The 26133-nt window shown below is 33.9% G+C and overlaps 2 protein-coding genes across 6 annotated transcripts; both read right to left on the bottom strand.

Annotated features, from left to right (window-relative positions):
* Window positions 1–525: 525 nt before the first annotated feature.
* Window positions 526–11090, bottom strand: LOC148305141 (chromobox protein homolog 1-like). Of its 5 annotated transcripts, none has more exons than XM_088267146.1 (5): window positions 10990–11090; window positions 6224–6441; window positions 4678–4830; window positions 2399–2600; window positions 526–2177 (listed from the first exon to the last, which is right to left on the bottom strand). In XM_088267146.1, the coding sequence occupies exons 2-4, from the start codon at window positions 6438–6440 to the stop codon at window positions 2422–2424; spliced, it is 549 nt and encodes a 182-aa protein (XP_088123272.1). In that variant the 5' UTR covers window position 6441; window positions 10990–11090; the 3' UTR covers window positions 526–2177; window positions 2399–2421. The 5 variants fall into 5 exon arrangements, with proteins under 5 accessions (XP_088123272.1, XP_088123271.1, XP_088123273.1 ...); XM_088267145.1 differs by lacking the exon at window positions 10990–11090 and adding an exon at window positions 9606–9752; XM_088267147.1 differs by lacking the exon at window positions 10990–11090 and adding an exon at window positions 9546–9699.
* A 1143-nt stretch (window positions 11091–12233) lies between these two features.
* Window positions 12234–21765, bottom strand: LOC148305142 (uncharacterized). Its single transcript, XM_088267140.1, has 4 exons — window positions 21635–21765; window positions 14972–15194; window positions 14031–14222; window positions 12234–12933 (listed from the first exon to the last, which is right to left on the bottom strand). Exons 1-4 carry the CDS (start codon window positions 21650–21652, stop codon window positions 12728–12730), a joined length of 639 nt encoding a protein of 212 aa, XP_088123266.1. The 5' UTR covers window positions 21653–21765; the 3' UTR covers window positions 12234–12727.
* Window positions 21766–26133: the final 4368 nt, after the last annotated feature.

The following is a 26133-nucleotide window of genomic DNA, read 5'->3' on the forward strand; positions in this document are numbered from 1 at the left end:
GATTTCCGGAGTTCCACTATAGAAACATCTTTTTAGCTGAAAGTATGGAAATAAAATATGAAGCCAAAATAAAGGAATGGGTTAGCGATCAGGAATTAACTACGATTTGTATAATAGTAATTATTTATTTTCTCTTCTATGTTTCTTGTTTTAATTTTTACAAATTAGATAATGGTTAATACAGTAAAAATGTATAAAATAAGAACTCCACCAACAATTCGTCAGATGTGGCATTCAATAATTATACAAAATAAATAAAAACAAATATTTGAAGACTATCGAAAAGAATAAATGCAAATCATACGTTAAAAAGAAAATAAAATAAAAACAAACAACTAAATTCCGTCACTTATCAATTTGTCACAAGAAATAAAATTGTTGACTTTGCTGCTTTTAATTAGAAACAATAAAAATTATTTCAGTACAGAAAATTAACTGTGAAAAGTTGTTTTAATATAGACCTCTAAAATATTTTTCAAAAAAGGCATTGTGTCAGGATTCTAAGTGGGCCAAATCGCAGGATTATTTGTACAAAATACACAAAAATAAAAACAACAAAAAAAAACAAGGAAAATGTAAAATAATGTGATGTTTAATAATTTTTTTCACTATTATTACAAGTAAAAAAAACTCCAGAAATATATATTGTTTTTATTTCCGCACTTTTAAACATTGCTTTATTTTCGCTAAATCGCAGTTTTATTTGTACAAAATACATCTAAAATGAAAAGAAAAAGAAAAACAAAGAAAATGTTCAATTAGGTGATGTTAAATCATTTTTTTTCACTATAATTACAAGTAATAAAACTCCATTTTTTATTTCCCCACTTTTAAACCATTCCAAATTTTGCACCATTTTTTATAAGTTAAAAACGAGGTTTTACTGTATTTTTTTGTTTATTTTTTTGTTCACTGATCATAAAGTGGTGAATGGCGGTTTTGGAAAATATTCTTTCTAGCGACGATATGTAGCGATTTAGGAACTGCCGTGAGGCAATATAGCGCTGGCCCATTACAAAAATAAGAATCATATAACAATGTGAATGTTACACATATATAGAGTGATCAGTTAAACTAGCCTATGACAGATCGTAAGCCCTGTAAATACACCGAATTTCATATTCTTCTTCATCTGTGTTGAGATTTTCAAACAATACAAATGTCATTAGTAGCATAACAGTTGATATGTGAAAAAAGCAAATATCTGTCAAATTTTAATATCTTCATATGCATCAATGAAGTTTTACCGTATCATATCTAACATCAAAGTTCTAGCATTAATGGAAGACTAAAAAAATGACTTGAATTAGCTTGACTCTGGCCAATGACTGTGCACAACGGATTCTTCAGTTCTTTGGATCATTGTGTGTGGCAATGAAGATAGCCTAGAACGAGTGGTTGTGATCGGTAGCCTGGAGGGGAAGAGAGGTAGAGGAAGATCCCCCAGGCGATATACCGAGCAAGTTAAGGCAGCAGCAGGCGCCTCGGTGGTTGGAGGGCTACTGCAGCGCGGTTAGGGGATAACTGGAGAAGAGTCATTGCTTCGACAAGGAATACACAACCCTTAGTAATGAGGACTAAGCCGTCTTAGAAAAAAGTCCGTAGAAGTAGAAAAAATTACATCCAACATATTTTTATTTCCATCTTGTTATATCGTGGGTGTGTTGGCAAAAAACGAAACTATGCAATTTTGATTGGATGATGCAGTATTATAAAGTTTTCAACGTTTTATAAACTGGCAAAATACACACAATACAAGTAGTTTGAAATGTCATATTTATGTGGTTTTAAAAGTAAGTTCAACTTTAAGTTTAATGGCGGGTATTTTATTCAGGCTAAAAGCTTTAAATAACAGAGATTTTAGAGTTAACGTTTCTTGCCAGTATACCCATGATATACGCGATATAATGCGAGATTCTGGGATGTTATCAAATACGATCATCCACCTCTAGGATTATCATAAGCAAATGCGGTCTGGTTACTTTATCGGAAGATGTCTTATTCTTGCAACGGACCAACAATGTACGGTGTCCTAAACAACTAGAACTACGAGGTTCGTAGACAAACTGTAAACATGTTTATATAGTTGGTAATCACTTTAGGGATTTAGAACTGTTTATCCACAATAGTTTTTCAGTACATATTAACTACACAACACTGAGACACCGTTACTGGATCTGAAAAGAAAATGCAAAATTAATTTTATATTATATTATATTGTTTACTTTGTGTTATTACACTTTTATAAAAATAATAAAAATGGTTTTTACACAAAGTGAACAACGGATGGGCAAGGAGTGTTTAATTATTATTTTTTTTTTAGATATATAGATAAATAAAAAATAAAAAATATTTCATTTCTTGTGACTGAAAATTTGTTTAAAAAAATATATATTACACTCTGCATTGCCGGGGCCCTGCTCAGTCGTCCTTGTCGTTGCCCTCCTCGTTGGGCGAGTGCCAGGTGAGGCGCTCCTCGTAGAACTGGATGACTATCTGCGGGCAGCGCACGTTGGCCTGCCGCGAGGGCACCAGGTCCGCCTCGTCCGTGCCCAGCCACTTCATCAGGAACATCAGCTCGCCGGAGCTGTCCGTGGCACCTGCAATCATCCCCCGTCTTATGTTTGACTTATTAGCAGTGTCAGGCGTGCAATCCATCCACGCTTCCGAGTGAGCGATTGTATAATTCCCTCCGAGTCTGCATTCCGAGTGAGCTACCCAGTACTACTACAGCAAGAGACCATTTTTAAAGTACCAAAATAGACTTGCATCCATTTCAAAGGAGAGCAATAAGAATAATATTTAAGGCCCAGCATTCGATAAATTGCAACTTAATTTTTTTGGCACGCAAGTAACATTTGATGCACGAAACGCCAATCCATTCTTTAAAACTGTGACGCACTAGCTCACTAACGAAGTGACATCCTTGGAGGACCTCTCTACTGGACTCCGAGAAGGTGAAGCTCCTACCACCAAGACAGGTCGTGAGTTACATGACTCATGTAGGTGTCGTGGCAGTGAGCTGTAATACAGAGGGAAGTCACAATAGACCTAATATGGTCGCATATGGTGACATAAGGGATGCAAGATCCCTTGACCCCAAAAAAAAAACATTTGATACAATTCATTTTTCTTCTTAAAACTCTGTTTTTGTATTGAAAAATTTTTTCTTCGAAACTAATATATGGTTTTCAAATGAAAAGAGTTATTGAAAGGAAAAAAATTGTATGAAAACATTTGAGATCACGGCTTTAAAAAGCAAATACAACAATATTGAAATGGATTTTTAAAAAAGATAGTAATTGTAACTTGTATTAGATAATATGGTATAACAGTTATATGCAATATTTTGAGTGAGCCCAACTCATTCCAATAATTTTATTCATAATTCTGTAACAATTTTCTACACATTAGTCTGAGGGAATACATTTCAATATCATTACACTCAAAATGTTGTAAATCATTTATTCTGTTTTCATTCATTTTTTGCCAACTTTATGTTCCAGTTCCTGTCAAAATTGTGGCCATTATCAGGGCGCTTCACACTAACAGCGAATGCTGCGTTAGAATAGATGATGTGTGCAGTGAACCATTTGAGGTCTCTACTGGGGTGAAGCAAGGCTGTGTACTAGCCCCATTTCTCTTCATCATCATGTTTGACTTCATCCTACGAATGTCAATTCCACCGGATCGAGGAATTGCAGTGAGTCCTGCTCAGAAATTATGCGATTTAGAATATGCGGACGATGCAGTTCTAATAGATACATCGATCGGAGCCCTGCAAGATATAACTGACTCCCTCCAAATAAACTCCGCTCGGTTAGGCCTAAGAGTGAACGCCAAAAAGACCAATGTCATGTGCAACTCAGCCTGTCCGGACCGAGATCAACATCTTACTTGTGAGGGACGAGCGCTCGTTCGAGTCGACACCTTCAGATACCTTGGAACACTCATGGTGGAGGATGGTAGTGTCCAGAAGGAACTGAATGTACGGCTCGGAATGGCAGGAGCTATATTCAATAAAATGCGCAATGTCTGGGACTCACTGCTTTACTCGACAAAAACCAAGTGTCGTCTCTTTAACGCCTGCATCCTCACAGTGTTGCTGTACGGATGTGAGTCGTGGCACCTCACCAAAGCTCAAAGCAAGAAACTAGCAAGTTTTGAAAATAGATGCCTGAGGCGAATACTGGGTATAAAGTGGTATGACTTCGTCAGGAATGACGATGTGAGGAGAAGAACTCAACAGCCCCTCATACTGGAAGTCCTGAAGAGAAGAAGGTGGACATGGTTGGGACATGTCCTTAGAATGCCACCTGAGGGCATCAACCCCTCATGTCTCTTCTTCCAACCCCGAGGATTCCGGCGCCCCGGAAGGCCGCTGACGACCATTCACCGACTATACTCAGCGGAACTTCGAGACGCCGGACTGACCTGGGAGGAAGCCAAGGAGATGGCGCGTGACAGAGTGACTTGGAGACGACTCGTGTTGGCCATATGCTCCACCTAGGGAGCGAACATGGAAAAAAAAAAAAAAAAAAAAAATTATGTTCCAAACGGTTTCATTTTTATAATAAACTAGAGTTTATTAGGAAAATGAACACCAGAATTCGAATACGATATTTTTAAACTGTTTAAAAATATTTGACTTATCGAAGTTCATAATGCCTTTCTTACCTATGATTTTCTCAGGTTCGAGCCCTCTGTCGAAGCCCTGGGGCTCCTTGGAATCCCCGGGGGGCTTCTTCTTGGCTCCTTTAACATCGGATGGGGTGGCGGGTCCTGCCTTTCGTTTCTTTGCGTCTTTACTTTTGTCAACTTTGCCTTCCGCTGAAACAAAAATGAAACTTAAAAAATCAATATTTGAAATTCTAAATTTGTGAGTTTCAATTTGATAACTACCTTTATTAAGGTTAGGAAGAATTTATTTGCATTGAACTAGCTAACTAAACTAACCATCACGCTTCCTCGCAGGGGTAGGCAGAGAATAGAATGCTACACCAACCTGTCTTTGCAAACAATTTTTGCAATTTTTTATGCATCTCCTCATGCACACCCGCCAATTATAATGACTCCTGACCTATGCTCTTTTAAGTGTTTGAAATAGTTGATCATGCCAAGTTTTCCTTGTTCTTCTTCTGCGTTTATAACCAAGCACATTCGCCTGACAAATTTGTTTTACTATTCATTTATCACTCATTTGATTCACGTGCTCAAACCATCTCAACACACCTTTCTTAATTTTAAAATTAATAATATTTTCAATGAAAAAATAATCAATTATTTCAAACTAGAAATATAAATGTTTAAACAAATGTAAGTTCCTTCCGGCCTCTAGCGATGTGTGAATTATTCAAATTTGGCGTAGTGTTTTCCCCTTTAGATTACGCGTAGGGTTTTTAACTTGCCACTTACCCAGTGTTACACACTTTTCAACAGTGTTAGTTTTGACTTTTTCTAGATACAGGCAGACCTCATCTTTCGCACATTCGACTTTCGAACAATTCGCTATTTCGCACATTAAAAAAACATATTTTTTGGAAAAAATGCAAAAATCTCATTCTGAATCCTTAAATTTCTAATGGACCGACAAGATAATAAAACAAATATATACAAATTAAAAGTGAGGAAGAAGAACCCGAAGAAACCATCAAGACCTTAACAATAAAAATATGAACGAAGCTTTTACGCATCTCAAGACATTTTAAAAAATTATGGAAGAATGATATTCCAATGGAAAACACACATATTAAGTCGTAGGGCAATCCATAATAGTACTTTTTTTTTTTGGGTCAAGGGATCTTGCATCCCTTATATCACTGCGACCATATTAGGTCTATTGTGACCTGTACTTCATGTTACAGAACTCTCTATAAAGAAAAGAAGAAAAAAAGTAAAATACAACTAACTCTTAACAAGTTTATGAACAAAAAAAAAAACAATATTTACTTAGTAATTTTTGATAAATATAAATTTTGAAGTACAATTTTTGGTGTTTTTATTATTATTATTTTTACATCCCTCTACTTTCGAACATTTAACTTTCGCACACACTTTCAGGAACAAATCATCTGCAAAAATTGAGGTCCGCCTGTGCAGTGTTTGGAAATGTAAATTCAATTTTCTAAATGGAGGCAATGCATATAGTTCAGTTACTCCTAAACTTAAAGTCGTATCCCACCTGGAACTATAAAGTGTAAATATAAAATATTTGCAAGCCTACCCGCTTCTCTCTTCTTCCTCGCATCTTCAAAGGCATTGATAAGGTCGGGGCAGTCTAGGTTCTCCTCTGGTTCCCAAGTGTTGTCGTCGTCCGAGTACCCCTTCCACTTGAGGAAGTACTCCACCTTCCCGTTCCTGACTCGGCGGTCCAGCACCTTCTCCACGGAGAACTCCTCTTCGCCGTCACTCGGGCCCCCCTCGGGTTTCTTAGTCGCCATGCTGGAGGAAGGAATACACTTTAATAAAAGAAAAAGGGATTATAGCTGGATTTGGAATCAACTTACACGTGTACAGCAACAAACATATTTTATAAGGTGTACAAATATGTTTCCAAAGTTTATTTTTTGCATAAAAAACTGAGATTTATTGTGAAAGGAGTGAACTTTATGTTTTATCCTAAGTATTTTCCATTTGTCCGCCTCCGTGGTGTAATGGTTAGCGTGTTTAGCTACCGTGCTGGAGGTCCCGGGTTCGATTCCCAGGGGGGAGGGGGGTGGAAATTATGTTGTCGGACATAGACTGATCCCTGAAGCGCAGTGATCATCTTGCCTTTGTGTATTAACAATCAAGATAACACTGTGTTTATATGATGCAGTGCCCTATGCACCATCGGGTGCGGATAAGGTTTTTATTTGTATTTTTCATCACTTGCCACTGCCAGAAGGCAGCGCACGGATTCCACATTTATTTCATTTGACCAGTAATCGGGTTTCGTCGTTACAGACATCATCAGATAAGTGGGATGCTAGACAAAATTCTATGTTCATCGGTTGACAACTCCTACTGCACTAGTATGATGATGTTGGTGACAATGAAACCCGGTCACTGGTCAAATAAAAAAAATGGAAAAAACTATATACATAGTTATTATTTTATTATATAAAATTCAGTTCCACTAAGAAATATTAGTACAAAAATTAAATCTTATATAATACTAATAAATAATACTGATAATACTTAAAAAACAAATATATTACATACATAAGTCATATACATAATATTCCCGATGAGCAATTTCCATTTCTCATTTTGATATAAACTAACTAACTAACCATCACGCCGCTTCTCCGCAGGGGTAGGCAGAGAGAATAGAGCGCCACATCACTCTGTCTTTGCAAACATATTGAAATAAAAAATATAATAATATAATACTGATAAAAATACTGTAACGGACCAGCTGAGCACACGGCCCTAAAATGGACCGTATTTTTGGATTAAATATATGTAAACATGTCATAGGGAAATTGACCGAGCGCACCGACATCCTCTCGCAACGGCAATCAAATATAGAATGCGGTAGGCGCGGCGCGCGCGGCGTCTTATACGTGGTGCGTAAGACGTTATTTACGTTATGAGCGGGGAAATCGGGCGAGCGCACCGACATCCTCTCGCAACGGCAATCAAATATAGAATGCGCTAGGCGCGGCTCGCGCGGCGTTTTATACGTGGTGCGTAAGACAGTATTTACGTTGTGAGCGGGGAAATCGGTCGAGCGCATCGAGAACTTCTCGCCATGACCACCGAATCCCGAATGCGCTAGGCGCGGCGCGCGCGGCGTTTTTACATATTATTTACGTGTTTAAGACCGTATTTACGTTACGGGCGGCCGGCCTGGCGCAGGTTAGGGTAGGGGGAGAAGATTTCTGTCGCTAGGTCGATTTCGACGGACCGCGCTGGTTATGAGCAAATAAATATCTGTGCCATTGTATGAATAAATCATTCCACTCACACCGAGTTCTTCGTTTCACTTTGATCCTCACCGACCCTTCGCCACTACCTCGACTTCGGAATCTTCTGGGACTTGACCATCGCTACACCCACTGGACTACGAATCGACTACACGGACCTACAGCTCATAACTTTCGGGATTTACGACCCCGAGAGCGACGGAGCGGAGAAGTCACATCCACACCTATACACAGTCTAGCGGTGTGTTGGACAGACGCTTTTTGTGCGACACAAATACACTAATATTTCAATATTATATTGAACACAGATATTAATTATAGAAGACAGATTGTCCCAGCTTATATATAGGAAAACCATCTAGAAATTTTAACATCCGATGTAAAGAGCATACAAGATGTCTAAATAATAATAATTATTCTGAATTTGCTAATCATTCAAGAGAAAATAATCACTCATTTCATAAAAATAAAGGTCTAAATATATTACACATGCAACAGAGGACTAAAATTAAGTAAGTTAGAAATATTAGAAATTAAAACGGCAATTAATAATAATTCACAACATATAAATACTAAGTAAACGATTTTTCTAAGTCTCTTATAAAATATGTTTCCAATCAGTCAACATTCTTGATGCGTTTTGACTGTGACTGTTAATCAATACAAAAAAAAATAAAGCCACTTGAGATCTATCTAATTACCCAAGCTCCGTTGGCTAACTGTCAAAATATTTTGAATATTGTTAAGTAGATAGTGTTTTAGTATTAATCACTCTTGATAAAGAAGCGGTTAGCTTCGAAACCGGTAAACATTTATAGTGATTTTAAACAAACTTACATTTGAATTAAAACATTACATTACATTACATTTGGTAAATGGGGAGATTTTGGAACAGGTAGATGATTTCATATATTTGGGTAGTATGTTTTCTAGGGATGGAAAGATTGATAAAGACATAGAAAGGAGAGTGAATGCTGGGAACAGAGTGAATGGTGCACTAAAATCACTTTTAGCAAATAAAAATCTATCAGCGGAAGCTAAACTGGCAGTACACAATGGAGTTCTGGTTTCAACCCTTATGTATGGAAGCGAAGCATGGAGTTGGCAAAAGAAGGATGCAAGCAGACTGAATGCAGTCGAAATGCGATCCCTCAGACGAATGTGTGGCAAAACGATGTTTGATAGATGTTCGAATGATGAAATAAGGAAAGAAAGTAAGGCTGAGATAAGCATTATCGATAAAATTAAGAAAGGTGTGTTGAGATGGTTTGGACATGTGGAGCGTATGAGTGAAGAAAGAACGGTTAAACAAATTTATGAGGCGAATGTAGTTGGAAAAAGAAGCAGAGGACGACCGAGGAAAACTTGGCACAATCAGGTATGTCAAATACTTGAAAGCGGCCGGGTCAGGAGTCGTAATAATCGTCGGGTATGTATGAGGAGATGCATGAATGTAGAAGAGGCAAAGAATGTTTGCAAGTACAGAGTGGTGTGGCGTTCGATTCTCTCTGCCTACCCCTGCGGGGAAGCGGCGTGATGGTTAGTTAGTTAGTTAGTTTTTTTACATTTGAATTATAGATTGTCCAACATTACGATAATGGCGTTTTACACATGAAAATTTTAAACACAACTTGCACCAGCTTTTTTTGTCAAACGGTGGAAACTTATTTGTACGCCGAATAAATGTTTGCTCACAGAAAGGTCATGGAATATACTGCACAGTTTATAGTAAAATCTATCATTATAAAACAATAATATGATCTTAGTGAAGGTTTTTTTTCATTTTTTTATCTATGTCTTAAAATTGAATTTGTAAAAACAGTGATAAATATAAATGAATAAACAAACCATGGCAACTAATATCAAAAGAAAACTAAGTAAAATTATATTACAATCAAGTGTTTCTAAATTTAAAAAAATTAATATTTATAAACTCACAAATATATACTGTAAAGTGTCTACAAACAAAATTGTCAAATTTCTATTTGTACTCAGTTGGCAAATCACAAATCACAGTAAAAAAAGTTGATTACTAAAAGAAAATTTGTGATAAATAATACAAGGGTTGGCTGAAAACATTGTAGCCGTGAGGAAATATCACAGTACCTAATTTTAATTTATTACTATGAATAATTTTAACCTTATTTTTTATACTAGCAACACTTACTACATCTAAAAATAACAATATTTTTTTTATAAAATAAAATAGTATTGAGTATATAGAAGGCAAAATACAAGTATGAATAAATTTAAATTGATTAACTTTGTTTACTAAAAATGTTTGTTGTTTCGTAAGATCTTTGCTAAATAAAATTCTTTGTATGAAAGTTAAACTGTATATTTTGTTTTGAGTATAAATCTATTTCTATAATCGAGGGAGAATATTAATTTGATTTTTTAATTGGACTTTAATGATGCATAGGACACGGCATGTGTTGACGGTAAATTTCAAAAGCAAAGCTATCAGTCGTGTACACTGTAAGTGTCAGTCTAAGGTAAATAATTCAACTAAAAATTGAATATAGCGCTAATTTTTATATTAACCAGTCGATTTTTAACTTAGGACGCCTTGCATGTCAGAGGAATGACCTCAAAATCGCTCCAAACAAAATATTATTAACCTCAATTTTTTTGTCATAATAAAAGATGTAAGAATACGTTAAAGGCATAATTTTATTTAAGTTAAATGATAAAATAAAGTAGACATTGATTCTTGGAAGTTAATTCATTATTTTCTTTTGGGAAAAAATAGTAAACAACGCCAAATCAGAATGACCGGTGTCATGTTGTCACATCAGAGCAAACTTCATAAAAATATTTACGTACATAAACACGCATATTATAAGTTGATTTTCTTGTAGAACGTTACATTGAGTAAACTGCAAGAGCTTAGAGCGCCCGGCGCCGAAATTAACAGAACATTTCGACAAGTAAAATTAACAAAATACACAAAAACTGGAAGATGGCGGTTCGTGAAAGGACATCCCGCCTTTTTTGCGAACATTCAAAATAGGCTTGTACACATGTAACATTGAAATATACGTGTAGTAGAGACTGAATATTACCAATATGAACTTACGTGTGTAAATTTTTCACCAATTCACAAATAACTACGATAACCCGATTTAATAATCGGCGATCTCAAATCACACGAGAACACGCGAGACGCCAAAAGACAATAATAAAAAGTTGCCATTGTGAAAATATACATTGAACGCTTTTATACGATTTGAACTCACAGATAGGTACTGATCTATTTTTTTTTAAACTGCGTTCCATTACGTTATTCGACGGTATTTATGCGCTTCTACGAATAAATATCCCCCAACTTATATTTATCCGTGGCCAACGTATTATTAAGTTGCGGAAGGTTCTTCAAATTTCTTGATTTATAACTTCATGTTAGCCCAATTTCTGATAAAGTCTGAAAAATCTGTCTAAAGAGCCATATGTATTTCTTTATATTTGTAAATGGGATTTTGAATTTACTCGTATTTTTGCGTTGAGGTTTTCATCCCAGAATTATATGAAATTTATGGTAACTTTGAACATATTATCTCTCTCTCTGGTCTCAATCCTGCGGATTGGTCTGTAGCAACAGATGAAATCTCTTATTTTGAACATATAGAGTTAACCTATTTATAAATAGGCTAGAAAATTCCACGCAATGTCACGCATCTGCGTGACATAAGATGACATAATAAAATGTTTAAGAATATTATGAACAACAGAAATAATATAGGCGTATTTAATTAATGAAATAAAAATATTTTTTGGTTTTAATTTTTATTAATATAAGAATACATTTTAAAAATTACATTAAAAACAAACAGTAAGTTCACACATTTAAAGTTATCAGAATCTGACATCTAATAACAAATAATTGTACTACTATTTATTCTTATGCCTTGACTGCAAAAAAAAATTTTGGCCTTAAATGATTAGTATAATTATCAATGCGTTTATTAATTAAGTACATAAATAATTTTCACTCCCTATACTTACTTTATATTCAACATCGGGATCATAAATATAAAGATTTTTTGGCAATTACAGTTTTTAGGGTGTTATAAAGATGTTTATAACTATTTAGATAAAAATGTATTGAGATAAATAATTTAACAAGTGACTAATTTTCTCATTTGGAACGAACTAAAAAGACCAAGAGGAATTTGTTTGGGCCTTATTTTTGTACCAATCAATATATAATTAAACGTTTATTTGACACTCATATTGATGATCACTTTTATGAGATTTACTCGTTATCATATATTTATATTATTTATTCGTTACTCGACATTATAAAAATAAAACATTTAAAAATGTAAACAAATAAATAATTCTTTTTATTTCATTTCAAATTTGTTTAAGCCAAAATATTTATATAATATAGTGGTAAATCAATTTATTCCAACGGTCCACTGGTTTTTTTCCTAAAATACTCAGATCCTTATTCAGTAATGATAACGGTGGCTAAAAGGGTTAAGTTTTTTTATTTCCTTAACATTTCAAAAGTAATAAGAATAAACAAACAGTCATTAGTCAATAAGTGGTCTCACTTGATGTCAAGCTTTTTACTAAAAAATATATTCAAATATAATTGAAATATTCATAACAATCATGTTTCATCATTTTGATGAATTATATAAATATAAATTGTAATTCCGTAGGTAAGCGCAAATATTGTTTGGTCTAATCGATTTTGAATATTAAGAAAAAAATATCCGTGAATAAAGACTGCCAGAACGCCGTTTTATCGCGTGATATGAAAAAAACCCTGTAAATAACTATGAGTAAGCGTTTTTAAAATCAATGGCTTAATATTGGTGGTGTTGTTGGTATTGGTGGTGTTCCTCATCCAAGTTCTGGCTGGGTTCTGGCAGACCGAGGGCGCGACGTTGAGCCTCTCTCTCTGCCCCGATGCGCGCGTGGTCTGCAGCAATCTGCTCGAATAAGGTGAAGTGCTTCACCTTGGCGTGCTCCACCGCCTCCGTGTCATGCGGCTGGGCTGGTACATGAGCAGCTAAAAATTGATCAGAAATTGTTTGTGAACACTTCCAAAAATATAGGTAGGTATACTTTTAACCCTAGCAGAACTTTGTTTTATTTATTTTTATTTATGTATTTAAAAACGTATTACTTACATAAATCATATAATATTCCCGATGAGTAATTTCTATTTCTCATTTTGGGACATGGGATTAAGTTTAACAAAATTGGAACACAATTAAGAAAGTTACAAAAAAAGATTTAAAAAATTAACAAAACTAACACATCGCTCACTCCTTTCAAGAACGTAATAAATCAAAAATCGTCAATTTTCAGTTGTGCATGTTTTCGGAATGCTCAGAAAATGTACTATATCCCAGCAAAAGAGGCATATTTTTAATTGAATATTTACCCGCTACAGGGCAAAAAGTGTTGTTAATGCATTTTGAAGAAAAGGCATTGTTTAATTATTTTTTAAATATATTAAATATTTTTCAAATGGAGAAAAAACCTTCAGGTTTTACCTAAAAAGATCTGTTTCACAGTAAAAAGTTCTATAAGTGGCTTGATATTTATTTTCAATACATTGTATTATATTTTTCATCTTTAAAAACATTCTCCTGAAAATCAAGATTTTTTATTTATGACGTTCTTGAAAGGAGTGAGTGACATGGCAAAATATAAATTTAAAACAAAATATAATTTTTAACCACAGTTAAATGTACCTATGAGTATAATAAGGAAAAGTCTGATTGCTTCTAAAAGCCGGTCTATACCGGCGAATATTAGACGCTACGTAACACAATTTCGTTAAAACGGACGTATACTTTAAAAAAAAACAACTGACAATAGAGTGCAAAAGCTGATAGAAATGTCAGAAAATGTCCGAAAACGTTGCAAATAATGTGTATCCTTAATAATAAAAGAACAATATATTGGCATAGGCGGCGCGTACAACGTAACTCATGTAAATGAAGTACTATGTATGTATGTAGTGTATGACAAATTTCTCGGCTTATCTGAACTTTTCCAAATTCGAACAGACCACAGTCCCAATTAGTTCGGAATTCCGGGGTTCCACTGAAATATCGGAAACATATACTCGTATTTAGAGCTGGTATCATAACTCACATGAGGGATGAGGGTTGGAGGCATGTTCCTGGGCAATGCGGTTGTAGAGAGCATAATGGCGGTCCCTCGCTCGCGCCACGGCCACCGTTTCGGCGGGCGCCGGGTGGCTCAGGGCGGGATGGAAGCCGCGTTCATCAGCCACGTACTCCACCGTGCGAATCTCGTGACGGGGATCCACGTAGGAGTATGAACCTGGAAAACGATCAAGTCATATGAGAATTGACAAAATATTCATAATCAAGAAAGAAGTACCTACCTAGCATGGCACATAGGGATATTTGTGCTAATTAGGCGGCCAAAATTATATTCGACAATAAAACAACAACTATTAAGTTTTTCCAATTTTATTTTATTTGACAAGGTTTCTATGTTAGCGATATCATCAATGCAGGGGTCGAAACCCACTATTTTATGGTATATAAACGTTTTTCAACCCATTTAAGACCCAATATAATTTTCGTTAATTTTCGTATTGCAAAAATAAGTCTTTCTTCGGAAAAGATATATGGTTTTCATAAGAAAGAGTTATTGAAAGGTATGAAGATAAAAAAAATTTAAAAATATATTTTCAATATACGGAGTATATTCTAAAAAAAATTAAATTCAATGGAATATATCGCAGTCGTACAGGAGAAAGTGACCAACTAACAAAACGTAAAATGTTCAGGAAGGTCATTTAAGTCACTTTTGCTTGGCAAGAAAATTAATATCAATGCAGTTAGTCATTTTTAACAAGTCAATATATTATACTTCCAAGTTTAAAATCCTTTGGGGTTTTTTTCAGGGCAATATTAAGCTAGTAAGATATCAAATAGACAATGATCACGTTTTTGTAAAAAAATGTACTTGGTCACTTCGATGTATCTATTGATATACTCGCCGGTCGGTTTCTGAATTTGTACGTTTGAGATATCAGCCTAAGGTAATATGGTAAATCGAACCTCTGACAGTCCCGCTACCGTCGCTGACTTCACTGTGCGTCCTGTCGTAGTGGCCCGGGAATCTACCGGCCGTGTAGCTGAAGGAGTACGGTTTGGGCGGCGGCGGCGGCGGCTCCTCGTTGGCCACGGAGTAGTCGTGGCGCTGGTGGCTCGCCAGCTCCTCGGGAGACAGGTGCGACACGTCACCCAGGGCGAAGCTCACTAGCAGGGCCAACGGCAGGATCTGCAAAAAACATCGCCTTTATCAATATTCCAAGTCCCAAAAGTAGACACTAAAATACTTAAATCTAAAGAAAGTTTCATCTTTGAGATACCAAAATGACTTTCATTCAAACCCTTACCCGCACCCCAATGGTGCATAGGGCACTGCATCATATAAACGCAGTGTTATCTTGATCGTTAACACATGAAGGAAAAGTGATCAGCCCTCCGCGTCAGGGTAATATGGAATAAATATTAGAGTGAAAAAATCACTTGTATTTATTTGACCCCCTGGGAATCGAACCCGGGACCTCCAGAACGGCAGCCGAGCGTGCTGACCATAAAAATGCTAAAAAATAAATAAAATGAATTACAAGTATAAACATCTAAGAAAGAAAAAACATAAAAAAATAGTAAAAATCAATTAAATTACCAACAAACATAACTAACAAGTGTAAGTCCATCTCCAAGCACAAGAGCTCAGTCTCTTTATTGGAGAGAACTGTGTTTTTAATTTTATGATTGTAAGTAGAAATGCTTAGAAAATGAATTTCAATCATAAAAAAATACTAACCATATTAAATTTTAAAAATAATAATCCCGAAAAAACGCAATAAAAATGAATAATATCACTCACAAATATAAACAATAAATAATAATGGGTTAATGTAGAATATATATAATAGGTTATAATAATATATATAATTGGTTAATACAAATGTGAGTGGATCAGAACACAAAGTATTTTTATTTCTCGAAATAATATATCAATATGATCCACAAAGTTAATGCTTTCAATATTCAAAACATAATAAATAAAAGTATACCTAAGTCCCTCTCCAAGCACAAGAGACAAGAGCTTAATCTTTTTATTGGAGAGAACAGCGTAATTAATTTTTAGATTGTAAAGTAGAAATGTCTAGAAAATGATTTAAATTATAAAAACTCTTTGGCCAGTCAGACATTACTTTTATTCTCCTATTCATCTTCCATTTATATTCCCACATAGCAGTAAAGTCCTTCACCCTGAACTCTTCCACATACGTCAAATAGCCAACTTGATTTTTTTTAATTAACTAATTTGAAAAGTATTTTATTTTACAAGTCAAACATTTCACTTCTTTGGTGTCCTTGAATCATTGAACGACATTTTGCAAGGTAAAATTAGTTCTCGTTCTACTTTTGATGATTACATTTAAATAAATTGGACACGATTTTATTTGAAAAATCCATTCTTTACAATTTATTCAACTATTCATGTTCTTTTGCAACTACAATAATATCATTTGGAATTTTGCTTTCTGTATAGAATATCATAATAAGTAAAAATAATAATACAAAACAGCTCCATAATTTAAAAATTCTATAAAACAGTGAGATGCCTATAAATTTTTACACGCACCATAACTGACTGCGAGTGGGTTTTTTCAAATCAACACAGACCGTAAAAGTGAGCAAACTTGTCACCTTGTGAGTGCATTTCTGCGACATTACAAGACATTTGGACGATATTAATATTATGTACATATCGCTCACTGCTTTCAAGAACGTCATATATCAAAAATCGTCTATTTTCAGTTCTGCATGTTTTCGGAACGCTCAGAAAATGTTCTATGTCGCAACAAAAACGGTATATTTTTAACTTAATATTTACCCGCTAGAGGACAGAAGGTGTTGTTTTTGAATTTTGAAGAAAAGGTATTGTTTAATTTTTTTAAAAATAAACTAAATATTTTTCAAATGGAGAAAAAAGATTCAGGTTTTACCTAAAAATATCTTTTGTACAGTAAAAAGTTCAATAAGTGCCTTGATATTTATTTTTAATGCGTTTTATTCTATTTTTAAACTTTAAAAACGATCGGAAAAATCAAGTTTTTTTTTTATATATATGACGTTGAAAGGAGTGAGCTAAGTATATAGGATATTGAAAATTTAAAAAATGTAAACATTCCTTGAAGCACAGAACGAACGAGTGATTTTCATTAACAACATTTTGAGTGTGTCCAAATACTTGTTAACAAATCTGGGGTTCCTCCTCCACTGAGGGGTTATTTTTACATATTTTTTTTACATCTCAACATATGAAAAATAATATACAATTCTGGGTATTTTCGGGTCTTATGACTTGTGATAGGCTGGTTTAGTGATCACTTTACACACGTGCAACATTCACCATTCTACCCATGATTGTTATCCAACATTAGCACAAATATGTATACAAATTAAAATTATCCAAAATGAATGTTCAATAATGGTAGAATGGTAAATGATACAAAAGTATTTAAAGTGATCACCAAAGCCAGCCAAATCCTAAATCGTTACCCTTAGAATGCCCAGACTTCCATCTTCTTTCATACAAAAAATAGATAGAGACTTCATATCAATTTGGGGTAGGTACCTATAATAATAATATAATTCAAAACCCTCACCCGCACCCGATGGTGCATAGGGCACTGCATCATATGAACACAGTATTATCTTGATCATTTACACATGAAGGAAGGGTGATCAGCCCTCCGCTTCAGGTACCAGTCCAGGGTAATAATATTCAATCAATATTAGCGTGAAAAATCACTTATATTTATTTGACCCCCCCTGGGACCTCCGGTACGGTAGCCGAGCATGCTGACCATTACATTACACTACGGAGGTGGATATAATAATATGACGTTGAAAAAAATAAATTTGTGCTTTGCCAAAAAAATATGGACAATTTGTTTTATAAAACGTATTTTACGTGATGTCATGGCCAATGATAAGATAGCTAGGTAAGTCTGCAATCTCCATACATCCGCGTGAATTTCCTTGAAAACGGGTTACACGCTGCTATGTAGCTTGTGACCTTTCGTCGATAAACTTTATTGACCTTTTACTCTTCAAACCGGTGACTAATATAAGGATGCGCGCATATTTCTCGGTAAATATCTTCTCTCGACAACAAAATAACAACGTATTATTATAAGGAAACGTGCAAGATTATACGTGTTTTTATTATGTTTATACTGCGCTGCAGGTGGCATGACGAAAAATACATCACAAACACCCAGACCAATTGAAACATTTATTTTCAATTGGTCTGGGTTTTTGTGATGCATTTTTCACATACACTTTTCTTCTTCTTAGTATCCTACCTACAGACAAGGCTCTAATAACAGTGCCTTTGAGGGGTATTTCTTTTTAAAAAAAACTGTTTATAGATAAATCCAATTCTTTATTTATAGATTTGGCGTTTGTAGAGCTCCATTTTAATTTATACCATATATTGAATGTTAAACTCAAGCACTGTTTTTTAAAACAGTCTTTTAAATTGTGTTTTACTGTTAAAAACACATAAAAATAAAATATGTGACAATTGTTTCGCCTTGTTATGGCATTTTCTAACTAATGTCATTAGTTACCAATAATGCCATTCATATTTATATCTCAACATAGATGAAGAAGAATATGGAAGTTTGGGTATTTTCAGGGTTTAAATGTTTGTCATAGGCTGGTTTAAGTGATCACTTTATGCACGTATAACCCATGATTGACAACCACACCAGTCAAATTTTTGAAATTAAATGTAGGTATGGTTCATTTGACCACTCCTTTTGCACGCTAGTTCTGGGCATCATGTATGGTTGAGTCTAGTAAGATTTTTATTTATCTACACCTATGTGAACCAACCCAGATTTGTAAGCAAGGATTTAGACGCACTCAAAATATATCAAGACTCGAGACATATTTCTGAAAACAATTTTAACAAAATTGAAAGACAGTAATTCGCGGTCATGAACTCAAGTAAAAAGACCGTTCCAATATCTCATTTAAATCGATTTCTTCGACCTTTGAAAGACTTGCTCAATTAATTTTTTATTAAAAAAAAGGCGAAAGCAGATGAAATAAATTATTTGGGTTGGAACGAATTAACTCGCGAAAGTTTTATTGAAAGCACAAAAAACATGTAAATAGTAAAATTAAAAAGATTTATCGAGATTTTAATTGATATCTCAAGATAGAAGAAGAATAAAAAAGAAGAAGTCGAAAAAGAAGAAGGAGGTCTGGGCATTTACAAAGTTTGTGACTGGTTGACTTTTTTGGCTGGTCTCACTTTTTGTAGTATGTAAATACACACATTTCATAAGGTTTCTACCTATTAAAAAAAAAAAAAACAAATTTCTACCATAGACGTCGTTGATAAAGTAACATGCAGGAGATATTTTCAATTGAAGCATTAATACAACTTCTTGTTATGTGGTTGTCAATCATGGGTAGAATGGTGAATGTCACACTGTGTATAAAATGATCACTTACACCAGCCAGTAACAGGAGTCCTGTAAATGTCCAGGTTTTCCTCATCTGTGTCGATATCAATTAAAATATTATGATAAAAAAATTTAATGATAAAGAATTTGTGAACAAAAATTTGGATACACTCAAAATATTGTAAATACAGATTTTTTTATATGGAGAAAAGTTCATATAATAATAATATTAACATCTATATTATTTATTTATTCGGCTTTTACGTTGTGGAATAACATGTTGATTATTTTAAAAATAAAATACTTGTATAATGCCACTTACAGTTTTATTTTATTACAAACGACTAGTTTTTTAAATCACCTGTAGATGAAAAGAGCTGTAGTTTTCGAAACTAGTCGTGTGTAATAAAATAAAACTCCATAAGTGGTATCATATAAGTGTATAATTTTTAAAATATCAACACCCAACGCAGGTACTTTCTTCTTTCAATAATTACGACATGTTTTTATTACATAATATGAAATGCATGTAATTTAGTCAAATTTCGTAATAATTCACCGACAAAATTCAATTCGATCGGAAAAAATACGTACGTTAAACGTTTTCATCAGTTTTCTCGCATTTTGCAACATTTTTTTGTCGATGAGAATATTTCAAAATGACATTTTTTGACCGTGTCAAATCGAATATTCCAATAAGTATTTTCTAGAAAATTTCACCGATACATTATGCAAAACAGAATTACCGAGCTATATTAACATATTTTATACCATCGAGAGTAACAGTTTAAAGTTTGTTAAAAGTTTTGTATATTATCTTACACGTAAAATTATTGATAAATATTTTTCGTTAAAAAAGTAATTATCAACTTTTTATCAAATTAGGCTAAAGTAATAAATATTAACCGATAAAAAACGAGTTCATATAAATAAATATTAAAGAAAAAGATGTTTAAAATATGTATTAATGTTTATACTTATGTACACAATGCAATCAATTTATTATTATTCCTCGTCTTCTAACTCTTTCCCCACCCAATAGTGTATAGAGCACTGTGTCATATATAAAAGTTTTATCTTGATTGTTAAATATATGTAGGAAAGGCCATCAGCACTGCGCTTCAGGAACCAATCCAGGATAATATGAAATAAATATATTATTTAATTTTCTTAATTTTTTTTCTTTTCCGAGACATTTTTAAAAATGATTTAATTTTTGACTGAAAATGGATATTGTAACTTTTACGAACGCTCTAATGTAGGAGAAGTATATTTTTTATTTATTTATTTCATACATACATATTTTTTTTTACTATATGTATTACGGCTCTTTAGGCATGGCCTGTGTTCGGCCGAAATACTAACATGTTAATAAAAATTTATTTAATTTTATTATTATTATTTTTTTAACTATTAGATTATATACATTACAATAGATACAATAATAATTAAAAGTATAAAGGTTTTACAATAAAATAATTACACCTGGACTTTAATTAATTCACTTTCTACCTTGTCCCTTCCAACGAGAAGCAACCATCGACCATATTATCGTTATCATGTTGTTAAAATAAGTCCTTTGCACAAAAAAAATAAAACTTAAGTTTTGCTCAAACATCGAATATTTATGTAGTAAAAACCAATTTAATTACCGGCAGGTCAATCTTTGCAAAATACACAAAATAAATTCGCGTGGTGTTTACTGATTATTAATCACAAATTACGTATTTTGGAATTTGAAATCAACCCAAGTAAAGTCAAAATTGAAGCTTTTTTAAACTCATAAAACCAACCGAAAACTCATTTAAATATTATACATTATTTATTGATTCGCCAATAACTTTGTGTAATGACATATTGATTATTTAAAAAATACGCACTTGTATAAAACCACTTATTGAGTTTTGTTTCATTACACACGAGTAGTTTTGAAAACTTTAGTTGTTTTCATGGACAGGTGATTACAAAAAGTCATTATTTAATTATTTGTGTAATTATTAAGTGGTACGTTAAATTCTTATTGTATTGTTGTATTATTGGTATTGTATTTTTGGTATTGTTATGTGAAATTGCGAAAATGTTATGCAGGTATTACATACTTTATTTTCATGTTTGTGAAAAGACATTCCATTTAGAAAGTTATAAGCGTCCAACTAGAATACTGCTTATTAAAAAATAACTATTAAAATGTGTTATAGGTTAGCGAAGATAATATTACCTCTTTTATTCCCAGCATCTTGAAGTACCACGAGTATAACACTTTGTATTTGAAAACAAAATTGATACTCTTGTATTGACTTGATAATTTTGCGGCACAAAACCTGTTTCGTTGAAATCAAAAGTTGCACTGAGCCCGAGACTAAGAGACCATTTGTAATATGGCAATGCCTTGGAGTGACGTAAATGATCCCCCCACAAAATGGTACGCTTCGGCGTCGATTACTGTTGAAAACAGATAACATCAATATTTTCGGAGAAATATTCAATGATGTTGATCGATTTTGTGAATGGGATAAACCGGATTATTAAGACGATTATTTTATTTTGCTATGATTGAAAACGTTAGTTTTTGCGGCGATGTTCTTCAAAATTTAAAGATGAGTAATCAAATATTTTATGGGGTAATTTTTATTGGAAACGAGAGAAATATATTTTTTTCCAGTTTTTGTTCAGATAAACTTTATTTGAAAAAAAAAGAAATAATGCTTTTAGATTCTACATAAAATACTTTTTTTATGTGAATTGTATTGTGCTACATATTTTTGTCCACCTCTGTAGTAATCAGCATGCTCGGCTACCATGCTGGAGATCCTAGGTTCGAATCCGAGATGGGGGGTCAAATAAATATAAGTGATTTTTCACTCTAATATCAATTCAATATTACCCTGGACTGGTGCCTGAAGTGGAGGGCTGATCAAGATAACTTTGCATTTATATGATGCAGTACCCTGTGGATCATCGGATGCGGATAAGGGTTCTATCATCAAATGATTGAGATACATCGAAAAGCAAATAATCTTCTGAATACTAAAACGATCTTCTTTTATACTCGTACTATTAACTTTTGCATGGAGTAAGAAACTACAAATAATGAAAATAAGTTTGCAAAATGTAAACGAATGTACAAGTCAATCACACACATGCGTAGTACCCGACTAAGATCTATTTTTTTAACGTTGGGCTCGTATTGCCATCTATCACTAAAAATAATATGGATGAGTAGGTTCAAATAAAACAAAAATAAATGTGATGCCATCTTATTCTCTAAAAGTCAGAGTTGCTATATAAGTATGCTTTTTTTTTAAAATGCGTTTTCGACAACAATGTAACAAATATCAATAATTTGCGCATTGCCCCCCCAAGACACCGCCTTAGAGTCGATGGTACCTTGGAATCCATGGGCCACACATACTTATTACAGTTGAAGGCTTCATTGTTACTTGACCCAACTAAAAGAGTAGGTAAGTATATTCTAGAAAGAGAGACAGTGTGTGGATACTTCGTTACTTACTCATACCAACCAAGGTCTCGCACTCATTCATAACATTACTAATAAATATGCTATTACATAATCACACATTGGTGTTATGTAAATGAAAACAAACGGGTTATTTGCGAATGTGTATTTGCGAAACAGGCATGTAAAAAAAAAACAAAAAAGTAAAAAGAAATGTATAATTAGCTTCACATGCGGTATTTATAAATGATGCGGAATGCATCAAAACTCGTGTCACAGTAGATTTTAAGAAATAGTGGTATTTACTAAATTTAAAATTTATTTAAAAATGGATAGGTGTTACCACAAAGTGACTGCCGAATCATTTAATGAAAAAAAGTATATGACTAATTAATACAGTATATTTGATACCATAAACAATTTCATTAATTGTTTTTTTTTTTTAATTGATCTGGTACTTCAGTGAGTCTTTAAAACATCATCGGTAAAATTAAATATTTTATTGGGTGAAGAATTGTTTTTTTTTTAGAAATATTTTTTGTATGAAGAGATATCAACGCGCGGCTACAAACGAAACCTTGTCATTCATACAGTTTTCATACATTTTCCGACCGTAAATTCCATGCTAGAAACGCCAAGAACAACATTATATTATTGATGATATAATACCTCTAAAATTTTATAATAGGATTTATATGGTAATTAGTAAAAGAAGTATTAAAAAGCAAATAATATTTGATTTGAAAATTATATACAGCTGTCTTTAGGAATTTTCTTGTAGGTAGAAATTATTACAAATAAATACATACTTCAGATATTAAACGCATTCCATTTTTGTTAAAAGGATCTCTGCTAAAACAGAGCTGGATTTGATTACGTGGTATAACCAATATTTACTCGTTATATATATGTAAGGATTAATATTCAATGTGATAACAATAAAAATTTGGGATTTTTTAAACGACTGATCTAATAACATACTACATTTTCTTTTGAACCCATTTAGAAGTTACAAAATTTAGTATAACATTATTTTTGATGATAGGCAAAGAGTTTCGAAAACGTAAAAATATAAGAAAATTAAATTACATGGAAAATAAATAATTTAATTTTTAATCCTCCTGCGATGTCAATTCCCAGCTGTCAATCCATCTCTTTGATGGTGTAAACGGGAGTCGTCTGCCTTGGAATTAGCCGTGGAATGAATATTTCTCTTATTCTAGTGTCTATCTCGTAGACTCTTGCCAGATATGCTTCTTAGAGTCTTCATTCCTGACACTCTTAAGTACGTTTTTTGCTACTGCGATAAATACTCTCTTAGCGCGTTTTTTTTATTATTCATAATACAATACTCTTCTTCTTTTTCTTTAGTTAGGACTGTGTCCTGTTATTCTCCGGTCCACTCCTGGGAGGTGGAAGACCAGCTGTCTCTCCATCGTTTAGGTGGTTTTCTTAGGGGTCTGTTTCCTCGTATGTTGCTATCTGCTGCTATTCTCATCACTCGATCCGAACTTGCTCTTCCCGCATGATTTCTCCAGAAACGTCTTCTAACTCATCCCTATCGCACAAAATCTTCGCATCGCAGATTTTTGCTCTCTCACTTTATCAGATAGGTACCATATAATATAAGTAAATAGGTAGGAACGTTAAGACGTTTGAAAGTCAATATTTTTTATGTCGGATGCGCTACTGGAGGCGCTTGTAAATATATTCGTCAAATAGATGGAATTTTTGTTTATTTATTCGAGTCACGTGTCACGATGATGCTATTCGAGAATATATTAAAAGTCCCACCTCCAATATTGTGCGGTTACTGTCGCTTCATAACGTTACATCATAATTAATATCAATTTATTTATCACCCACACATTTTGTGCAATAATAATCGATGATGTGGGAAGAAGATTCACATATTTTAACGACTGAAACGGATGCTTTTACCTGATATCTACAAATCCCCCTGGGAATAAAAAATGAATGTTTGGATAAGGGAAAGGACCAAGGTAACGATGTGGCTCAAAGAATTGCGGAACTAAAATGAAACAGGGCAGGTCATGTGGCACGTATGTCTGAAGATAGATGGACGAAAAAGGTGCTTGACTGGAAGCCTAGAACAGGACGCAGAAGCGTAGGCCCCAGACAAGATGGTCCGATGACATTTAGAAAGTGGCGGGCCTACACTAGAAAAGAGGCTCGTCCAACAGAGAACTGTGGACGTCCAAGAGGAAGGCTCAATACTGGACACAAGAAGGAGGTTCAATACTGGACACAAGAAGGAGGCTGAAGTAGATAAGTATGTACAAATCAGGGTCGTCTCTAGGAATAGTGAGGTTAGTGCGAGAATATTTTTTTTACTTAATGTCCAAGTGACTGAAATTTAGCTACGGCTTATGCAACACCGCTTATCATGACCCTACTTAGGCTTCAACTTTGTACTTTTTATAGCCTGTTCCTACATGTGAGTGAATTTACTCTTTGTGTTAAAAGTTACTATAATTTCATTTACTTCACGAATGTAAAAGAGGGGGAAACACCGAAATACACAAAGTTAACGCCACACAGTGGTCTCATTATCAAATCTAACAAATCACATTGGGTATTTTTCAAACTATTTTTCAACAAATCATTAATATTATAATATCTTCCGTTAGTACATTTCTGCGACACTCCTTATTGAGGAACAATAATATTATTTATTTGTATAATTAGAAATCTCGTGGAACACATGGAGGCGGCTGCGTTTGTCACCTGTTTTCTAATAATGTCTTGAGCGTCACTAATTTATTAAAGAATATTGTAATGCAACCCCAGCGTATGGGAATACTAACACCCAAAAAGAGAGGTAATAAAAGGACGCCATGCTGCCCAAGTTCATTCTCTACTAGAATTTTTACTCAGGAATTACATGAAATTATAGTAATTTTTATCATTAAGAGTAAATCCACTTACAAGTAGGTATAGGCTATCTAAGTAGGGCCATGATAAACGGTGTCGTATAAGTCGTAGGTATATTCCAGTCACTTGGACGTTAGGTAATTTCAAAAAACGACGTTCCCCCTCTCTTTTCCCTCTCTGACGTTCTCTCTTTCTTCTACCGAACCTTGCTGCAATGAAATATGTCAAGCAGAAGTCAATTGTACTTACCTTATTGTAAATAAACGTTGTGACTCTACTCATTGCGTAGTTATTTACAGAAAAGTTCTCCTTCTCGTTTACACTTTAGGAGTAGGATGATCCAATGCGTACCTACCCGCCATTTG

This window comes from Brachycentrus maculatus, unplaced genomic scaffold, assembly GCF_059751285.1.
Source record: "Brachycentrus maculatus isolate JH-2025_06_01 unplaced genomic scaffold, ASM5975128v1 h1tg000285l, whole genome shotgun sequence".
NCBI classification, from domain to species: domain Eukaryota; kingdom Metazoa; phylum Arthropoda; class Insecta; order Trichoptera; family Brachycentridae; genus Brachycentrus; species Brachycentrus maculatus.

Coding starts and splice junctions, on each gene's coding strand:
- LOC148305141 (XM_088267145.1), bottom strand. CDS start 9,652: ATGATAGATTTTACTATAAACTGTGCAGTATATTCCATGACCTTTCT. Junction 6,442..9,605: donor GTATATTCCATGACCTTTCT/GTGAGCAAACAT, acceptor TCCTTCCTCCAG/CATGGCGACTAAGAAACCCG. Junction 2,601..4,677: donor CGAACCTGAGAAAATCATAG/GTAAGAAAGGCA, acceptor GGATGATTGCAG/GTGCCACGGACAGCTCCGGC.
- LOC148305142 (XM_088267140.1), bottom strand. Junction 14,223..14,971: donor CGGTAGCGGGACTGTCAGAG/GTTCGATTTACC, acceptor ATCGTTTTCCAG/GTTCATACTCCTACGTGGAT. Junction 12,934..14,030: donor CTCCAACCCTCATCCCTCAT/GTGAGTTATGAT, acceptor ATCAATTTTTAG/CTGCTCATGTACCAGCCCAG.